Source organism: Nasonia vitripennis, chromosome 3 (genome assembly GCF_009193385.2).
Source record: "Nasonia vitripennis strain AsymCx chromosome 3, Nvit_psr_1.1, whole genome shotgun sequence".
NCBI classification, from domain to species: Eukaryota; Metazoa; Arthropoda; class Insecta; order Hymenoptera; family Pteromalidae; genus Nasonia; species Nasonia vitripennis.
This window is the reverse complement of record NC_045759.1, coordinates 20,875,946-20,885,086: the sequence shown is the minus strand read 5'-3', so window position 1 is coordinate 20,885,086 and position 9,141 is coordinate 20,875,946. Positions and strand designations below refer to the sequence as shown.

Genomic DNA, 9,141 nt, shown 5'->3' with positions numbered 1-9,141 from the left:
TATACTGTTTTTGGTAAAATGAAATTTGAATAACTGATTAAACATAGAAATGTGTCGTAAGTATTTTTATTACAAGGAATGCTTTTAACAAACACACATATACATAACTATTGTGTCATTACGATCTATGTCGCACTGTGTTTTGGTGAGGTGATCGGCAGTTAATGTCGCACTTAAACAATTTTTATAATTGTACCCTACCGAACAAATTTTTTGTTTTGCGTCGCTAGATTTTTCAACTTTCTAGTTATTGTTATTATTGAGAAATTATTTTTTAATGAACTAATCAAATAATGTAGCTTAATGAAATTTATTCAAAATTGTTTGATGAAACTAATGTTTTTAGCTTATATTTTTCAGTTATAATTGCTTATTTACAACTCTGTTAACATAGTATAATAGAGCAACAAGTTGCACAAAATGGATGATGATGAATAAATACTGAATAGAGGTAAAATTATTTCTGATTCTGAGTATACAAATAAATGTAGCTAAATGATTAAATGGAAACAGATCTTTAAAGCTTTGACTAGATACGAATATTATCAATGAACTTGACAAACATAAGTATAATCCATCAAGTGATGAATCTAACTAGATTATAAACTTAAGTTTTCGAGGGAAAAGTTAGCATTATAATTAAATTGCAACTTTACCTTTGACAAGCTGTTTTACTTCTTTTCGCGTCGTGAAGGATATTCGCATTCTAATAAGTGGTTTACAATTATGCGTATGTCTTTCCTTTATAAATATATAACTTCGGTATCTGTTTTAAGCTAATTATACAATATCAATCGTGTAGCAATGTATTTTTTATCTAAATTCGCGTAATCACTTTTTATTTAAAAGAAAAATCAATCTTGCTGTTGTATTTCGAAACTTTGAAACATTCATGTACGCAAAAATGCTCTCGCGTGAAAAAATCGAGTAGATTTTTATGAAATTCCTTTGCTAGTTTCAGACCGACGGAAAATCTCTAGGATTCGTATTTGCGGCTATTTCAGTGAGACTTTCCGTTGCTCAGCCTTTTTTCTTTAAAAACTTTTACACAAGTAATCGATTATTACGCATCCCGATATGGATTGTAACATTAACAAAATAACTTTTCGCTTCTGTACATTCTGCTAATGCTAGCTGGTATTAATTTTTCTCTTTGTATCGTCAGATTATAATTGTTAGTGCTTACACTGACTCTTGAGACATTTCTTTATTTCTCTCTTTTTTGCGCTGTGTTATGCGAGATTCAAAGAATTAGCCTCGGTACGCCATTATTTATTTTCTTTTAGAGTAATGCACACTGTCGCTTCAATTGTTTTGCCTTATTATAAGAAATATTGTTTTAATTAGGACTTTATTGCTCGGAAGGAACATGAAAAGTAAATGGAAAAAAATGTAATATCTGCACAATAAACAAATTAAATTTTTTTTTCTAAACTGAAAAAGAATATTCAAAACTTTTGCTTGCATAGCGATAGTGTGCAGTACCCTTGAGAAATCATGTTCCTTCGTCTCTCCCGTGGCTTTTTATTCGTTATTTAGAATAATTCATATTATTAACAATTGTTTCAATAAATTTTTTTTACGTGCAAATACAAAAATTTTTATACGTCTACATGTCACAAGAAAATGCGCGATTACGCTGTATAATTTTTTTCGATAGAATATTTGTATGTCATTTTTTTATTTTTCAAAGCAATCCTCAAAAAAATATATAACTTCTTATTTATCGAAGTCATCGTTTGAATAATTGTCAAAGTGAGTTGAGAGAGACGCAGAAAGAGTCACGATAATGATAAAATTACATACGTTTTCATTATATTTCAAACAGGCAATTCTTCATAAAAATGCTATACTTAACATTTTCATATATCTATAAATATATTCGTAATAATACTACATTATCACTAATTATTGTGTATGATGGGTCTTATCGAGTATTTGGTATGAAAAATGATATCTTAAAGTCAAGTGTATCATGGGCTTATGACCGAGCGTCTGTAATTTCGCTTGTATTTTAATATACGTCCATGTGTTTCTTCTTTGTTTTGCAACTAACACGGAATATCTATTATAGAAGAATGTTTAAAGATGAATATGTCGATTTTATTGTTTCGTACTTAAGGGTTTCTGGATTCTTAATTTTATGTAATGGAATATCAAAATTTTGGATATGCAAAAGAAATACTTAGTATTTTAATTAGACTTATTATCTTGGATACTTCACTGAGTTAAAGTTCATTACTTATTTGAATTGAAATATTTCGTGTTGGTCGGTTTTGTAACACCCATGCTGCGAAAATAAATTTAGTAATTCGAGAACTGGGTTTCAAACATTCAAGTACGTCTAAGTACATAATTACTTTCGAACCCATTAGCAGATCATTTTACGAATATCAATAATATAAATAAACTTATCAGGCAAAATATATGCTTTACCAAAGTGTACTCATATCGATGCCCAGTTCGAAGAATTTTACTAAAAACGTATAAAAAAGGAGAACTGATCAAAGATCTTGCCTCGATGGCTGCTGGCTGATCTTATACCAAGCGCAGCCGTTTAGAATTGCAAAGGTCGACGCTTAAAGAACCTCGCAGTAAGTACGCGAATCGAAATTAAACGCTCTTTCAACTTCGATAAGTCGCTTTAAAATTTAAAATTTTCATGTCCATAGAGAGCAAAAGTCCGAGTTTTAAGAAAGTTCAGTTGCCTCTACGATACATCTACCTAAAGTCATTATCATTTCATTCTAAACGATCTTTCAAAGATCGATCGATACTTGTAACTAGGTAAATCTATTATCTTCTCATCGAACGCCGAAGCTTTCTTCTCGGAACGAAGGAAAAAAAATATCAGCGAGCGTCGACCCTTGCATCTCCAGTCTTCCAAATGATGAACATCCTTAGTGCGTCGGTACCGTAAACCAGACGATCATGCTGGGCCGCACTAGACCGCCGATCTCGCAGTTCACTGTCCGTGTCTCGCCATTGAGAACGAAGAGGGCCTCGTTCGAAGGGCTGACCATATATCGACCGAAGACTCCGCTCTGGGCTATCGGCCTGTTCGGGTTGCCCCACTTGGCGGAACTCGCCGGCATCGCCTTGCCCACACCCGTTATCATCTCCACCTTACCTGTGCACACATATACACACACACACATATATATATATACATACATACACAAATAGGGGATAGAGAGAAGGGTAGTCTACGGTAGAGTGGACGAGTGCCGAAATTTGCCTCGAGGAGAGTTTGCTCGCGCACTTCTATATATGCATACCTACGCTGTTATGCAAGGCAATGCTGTTAGACGTTGGGGTGTATATGGAAGAGGTTTGCGAACTTGGCGGGTACACCAAAGTTTAGGGTGATTGGGAGAAGCGTTTTCAGGGAGCAGGGAAGTTGCTTGTGCGAGAGGTTTTCGAGGATCGTAACGTGTGCGGGTGGTGCGTTGGCAAAATTAAACGACGATGACAAAGAAATATTTATACCCGACGCCAAATTGAGGAAGAGAATGTCTTCCTTGTTGTCCATCGACGAAGCGTAGAGATCGTAGCCGTGCGTCGTTTGCGACGGGTAGAATGTGATATCACTGATGTTCAAAGTCGTCTTGACGTCGAAGGCAAAGTTCAGTCCGGTAGCTGTAAAATTTCAATAATTCTCTTGTATAATCTGCCATTCAAAAACGACGAAAGCAAGCCTCCGTCGGTGTCTACAACAAGTGTCAAGGAGCATAATTGATGGACCGAGAGAGAGAGAGAGAGAGAGAGAGAGAGAGAGAGAGAGAGAGAGAGAGAGAGAGAGAGACACTCACGTAATATTTCCTCGACGATGAGTATGACGCCGTTGGGCTGTCGGTCGAGCGTGACGAGGTGACGTGAGTCGGGTGACACCATCGGCTTGCCGACGAGCTCCGGCTTGTGCGCCAGCACCGTGTCCGTCAGATAATCCAGTAATAATTGCCCGGTCGCCCGGCCCGTTATTGGCTCCTCGCACTGCAGTATTACGAAGCCGTCTGCGAAAACATCATTAGTTGAAGTGGACGCTTGTCACTGCTTTCTTTTTTATCTTCGTGTAGGTATAGGAAAGAGGATTATAATTGTTCGAATGAGAACGACAAGCTTTTCTTCTTCATTCAAAAGTCTATATTCAAGTTAATCAGGAAAACATTCAAACGTATTCTGATGGTAAAGGTTTTCGTATCCGAACACGTACGTGCAAAAGTTAAAAAAAAGGTACAACATCGTGCTTCTATTCCGGGTGACACGTAAACACCATGTACGAGTCAGTCGGTTAATTGTTAAGCCGCGCCCACATGCATACATACAGATGTGTATTTACACTTTGTCCCAGACAGCATAGGGGAACTCGGCTATACCCTTCCCCCCCCCCTCGCCTTCCCGTACCAACAACTCGGACGGAAGTAGTTTGGCTCGGTGCGGTCCGGAAAGTTGCCGGACGTCATATCGTCCACCCGTGGCATTCGCGCTAGGGCACGTGACCCGATTACCTTTTTCGAGGAACCTCTATATCCACGTGCGATAGGGGTAGAAAGTGTACAAGAAACGATGTAATGTTATTTAATTTAATTTTCTGCTGGACTGCAGAATGCAACAAAGAAAATTTGTCTTCAATAGCTCGAAACTTTCGCAGGAGCGTCACCGTTTTTATTGTAAAATTTGAAAACCAATCGTCGAAAATCACTACAGCGAGCTCGTCACATCGTAGATTAGATAGCCTAGTCGCTGTAGCAATTTTCCCGACATTAATGCGTCGATGTTAGCCGACCGTCTACATACGTGGACAGGTAGGAGAAACGGGGAACGGGACGGAGGCGGAGAACCGATATATAGAGGTAGAACAGCATGGCTTATATACTTACATAGGGCCGGGAACTGTATGTGTGCCGGTACACAGTTGTAGGGCGCGAGATCGGCGCTGCGCGTGTACCTCATGTTTGCCAGGTCGAGCTTGTACATGCCTCGCTGGTTCGTGTGCGTGACGTAGCCGTACTTGAACATGTGACCGATGTCCTGTGCGACAGACGAACGATGGATGGATAAACGTTAATCGAATGCGCGAATTCAGGTAATTCTTTCGTTGCTGTTATTTTTCATGAGAGGAGGGTGGGTCTCTTTACAGTTTTCGGAAAATTAAGCGCGACCCATTCTGTACGTGAACTGGTGCGCGTGTACCGATCGCGGATTTCGCGGACAAAGGTCGCACGCGACGATGAATAATAAAAAGCTTTTGTATTTCGTTCGAACACCGGAAATTTTGTACGGTGTAGAATACGCATGGATTACAAGACAAAAAACATTGATAAAACTTGGAATTACGAAAACGTTTGTTTGCTACATCTCAATTTATCGCGATTCACGAATTTCGAAAAAAAAAACAACATAGCCATTCCCAAAAAAACACAGAGAAATTGGCGCGTAGCGAGCCCTTAAACAAAGCCGATGGTTTATCGCGGTGACGTGACGCGTATTGCCGCACGCTACCTGTACACATGTCTGTCTCTGTTGTATACACATCGGCTGAAAACGAAATAAAAATCAAGTATGAAAAGGAGAGAGCAGCGGTGTACCTGACGCTCGGGGATGTAGAGGCCCCGGACGAGATCAAACTGTCCGTCAATCGGCTCCGGATGAACGGTCCTGTGCTTCTTCTTTTGCGCCGCGTCCCTGATCACCTGTATCGTTTTCACCCCCATGTCACTCTCGCTGCGCCAATTGAGCACCCAGACCTGGTCCAGCGCCGGAACGTATTGCAGCTCCACCGGGTATTTGTCCGTTGTCACCACCTTCGGTCGTTTTTTTTTTAGTTAATTTTCCTGAGTACCAGTTTTATGCGATCGATTGAATAGGAAATGAATATACTTACGTCAACGACGACCATCTGAATTTTGCTGATAACGAGGATGCGATCCTTTTCCGGCTGCGACACGTAAACGTAGCGATTGGCTACGTTGATCGCACGACCCCACGAACAAGGCACTCCTTTCTCAGCACACACGTATTCCTATTATAAGCAACCGACAAAACAGTTTTCATTTAATTTTATTGTTTTACTCGAGAACCAAGACGTTTAATCGCCTCAATTAACAGAATGCGCGTCTTTTTACAGCGAAGATACTCGAGGCGATAATCGCTCTCAATTACGGGGAAATTCCCTCGAAGCGAAAATGGTCCATTCCTTTTTTCGTAAATTGCGCGATTTGCATAGCCGAGAAAAAATGGAAATACGAAGTCGATGTATAGAAGAGTGGAAGTACCTGCGTCCCAGGTATAATATCCGTCGACTTAATTTGATGATACAATCGGCAAGCTGACGGCTCGTACACCGATATTCCCCACTCGTGGAACGAGAAGAACCTCCTCTCCTCGCTCGGCGCCGCTGAAACAGTGAAAAGTTCTCTTTCAATCTCGGGCTGCGTTAAATTATTAAGGATACGACCAAGTAGCCCTATATACATCTATACGCTCATCGTTACAACTGTGCAAACTCCGAATTTTCAACTTTGAAAGGTACACTGAAAAAAAATTTCACAATGAACATCTCTTCACGACTTTTCAATCTGCACACAAATTAAAAACTCTCTGCGTATGTGTATATCTAGGCTCCGATGTACAGTAGTGGTGGAACAATAGGCAGTCAGCCAAAATTCTTTGCTTTTCTCCTTGTTCTTTCCCTCGACGTTTCTTAATCCCCGTCGACCTGTCTCGATTAGCGTAATGTGCGTCGTAAATCTCGAGACTCGCTGCTCTGGACAAACTTACTTCTCGCGATTTTTCAACCTCCTCTGCGCGCACGAGAGAGCAGACTCTTCTTTTTTCAGTTACTTTTCAACCACTTTTATCGCGTTAAGCGCATTAAAGGAAATTCGCTCCTCGTTTTTCTCGACGCGATATTTATCGCTTCGTAAATGTATGATTGTTATGTTTCGTATAGATGAAATTACAAACAATTCCGACGATCGAAGCGATAAACCGACAATCGATTTGACTGAACAAAGCGAAACCGAATCCCGCATTCATCGCGATGATCATTCAAACGAATTAGAAAACGAATACCGCACCGCATGTGGAATTCGAATGACAGAGAGGAATGCTGCGAAAAAAAGGAAGCTACGTCTATAACTCTCTCTTCAGCACGCGAAAATTGTGCTAGGTCGATAATCGAGGTAAAACAAGGTTGAAAAATCGCGTGTAGAGGATAGGATAAAAAAAATATCAAGCGCGATCGCCACAAGCCGGAAACCCGAGCCGCTGATCCGATTGAGAGCACGAGTGAGCCCGCGGCTGTATACCGCAGATGAAATTAATCAATTAAAATGCACGTCCCGCGTCCGTTGACCGATGAAATATGATAGAAAAGCAATGCCTCTACACATCTTTCTTGCTTCTTTACCTCTCACTTTACCATCGCAGCTATAGTTTTTTTTTCGTTTGTCGCGGGGCATAGCTTGTCTCGTTGGCGAAGTTAATTATTCATTTGCTTCGCGAGCTGACGGGTGTATTATAGTACTTGAAATGGCCTTCAGCTGTCTGTACAAAGTTCATAGAAACGCTCTATGCAAATGACGTCTGCGCGATCTGTTTATGTACGGAAATGCTTTGATGCTAATACGAGTTTGATATAATTTTGCTTCTCCTGCACAAAGCTGCTCAATTGTATCCTAATGACAAGTCATTATCAAATTAATTGTATTCCACTAACTCGGCGTAGGCTGTTCCTGAACAACGAGACTGCTAATATCCCTGGTGACTCCACCGATGCTCGTCGCCTGGCACATGTACGCCCCGGTATCGGCGTAGTTTATGCTTCGGATGGCCAGCCTCGTACCGTTGCCGACCACCTCGTACTTGTCGCCGTCGTGCTGCTGCTCGTGCAGTGGCTCGTCGTTCTTCAGCCATTCGACTCGTGGTAGAGGTTCGCCGACCACGTGGCATCGCATCATCGCCTCCTCACCCGGACGCTTCGACTGTAATCGTGGCGTCACTCGCACCTCCGGCGTCGCTGTTGACGAAAGATGGTTTTTATCATTGTAAGCAGAGGTTTGCTAACGGGTTTAATTAGAGGCCGTTCCTCGAATTTAATTAAAAAATAGAGGGTAACGCAGTGCGAGGCGAGTTAACGAGATAAGCAAGGTAAATGTTGATTTTTTCCCGGTCATGAAGTGTTGTTACACTACAGCAGTAGCACGACTGGATATAAGACACGTATATGTATACTCACTGTGCACCGTGAGAACGTGGGTCTGAACGACGTCCTTGTTGCTGAGAGCGTGGCACGTGTAATTGCCAGCGTGGACGAGCTGCACCCTCGTTAAATAAAGGCTGCCGTCGTTGAAAATTCGTATCTGCAAAAGTTTAAGAGGCTGGTTTTACACACATCGCGTAGTTTCCGCAATATTGCGCGAGGCGAGCTGTTCGAATTTAATCTAACGTTGCACGATATAGCTGGTCCTCTGCTTTATACTTTTCAAAGGGGTTACTTAGTTTTTGAACAACAAGGCATTTTCAGCGAAGTTCATAAATGCTGGGAGAATTTCTTGGAAATAAAAGAAAAAACGCTCTAACAATGACAAACGGGACTTTGTTTTTGTGTCTTACCTCGGGCTCGGAGAGCGCCTCGAGATCCGCGTCGTAGCGTCGCCAGACTAATGGTGGCGGCGGAGTCCCGGTTACGTCGCACTTTATCTCGACGTTGTCGCCGACGCGCGCCGGGATGTGATTGATCTCCAGGTTCTTGTCCAGCGACACCACTGACACACCTGCACCAACATTGAGCATTTTTAAAAGTCAAACGGTACGTTACAAGTTTTTGCTTTATTATTATGTAATATTGAAAAATTGCGAGGTAGAATAAGCCGCATAAATAGGAAAACTTTATTTATCGAGTAATCCGGCATTTGGCTCTCTCTTTATCCCAAAAAAGGGGTTTAATCTTAGTTCTCGAAGAAACTTCAATTTCAAAGCGGTCGGAATGAATGAAGCCAAGAATTCCAAAAGAGTAGGGCAAGTCGATCCCGAGCCGTCGTCGTCCAGTATATACTCGGCGATTGAAGTACGACAGCTTACAAAGGCTCTCGGATATGAATCGAAGCTCGCGAACGACGCAAAGTCAAAGTCAAAAGC

The 9,141-nt window shown here is 41.3% G+C and overlaps 1 protein-coding gene across 4 annotated transcripts in view; it reads right to left on the bottom strand.

Moving 5' to 3' along the window:
• Positions 1-50: 50 nt before the first annotated feature.
• LOC100115398 (follistatin-related protein 5) overlaps positions 51-9,141 on the bottom strand; it is a 156,077-nt gene continuing 146,986 nt past the window's right edge. For 2 of the 4 annotated variants that reach the window (XM_031927797.2, XM_016983315.3), the window contains 10 exons: positions 8,617-8,786; positions 8,240-8,363; positions 7,721-8,020; positions 6,276-6,397; positions 5,885-6,022; positions 5,589-5,804; positions 4,881-5,031; positions 3,813-4,013; positions 3,490-3,639; positions 51-3,130 (listed from right to left, as the gene is read on the bottom strand). In XM_031927797.2, the coding sequence (XP_031783657.1) occupies positions 2,901-3,130; positions 3,490-3,639; positions 3,813-4,013; positions 4,881-5,031; positions 5,589-5,804; positions 5,885-6,022; positions 6,276-6,397; positions 7,721-8,020; positions 8,240-8,363; positions 8,617-8,786 (1,802 nt within the window). In that variant the 3' untranslated portion in view covers positions 51-2,900. The remainder of the gene's footprint in view (positions 3,131-3,489; positions 3,640-3,812; positions 4,014-4,880; positions 5,032-5,588; positions 5,805-5,884; positions 6,023-6,275; positions 6,398-7,720; positions 8,021-8,239; positions 8,364-8,616; positions 8,787-9,141) is intronic. The other 2 variants (XM_031927799.2, XM_031927798.2) reach the window with 2 other exon arrangements.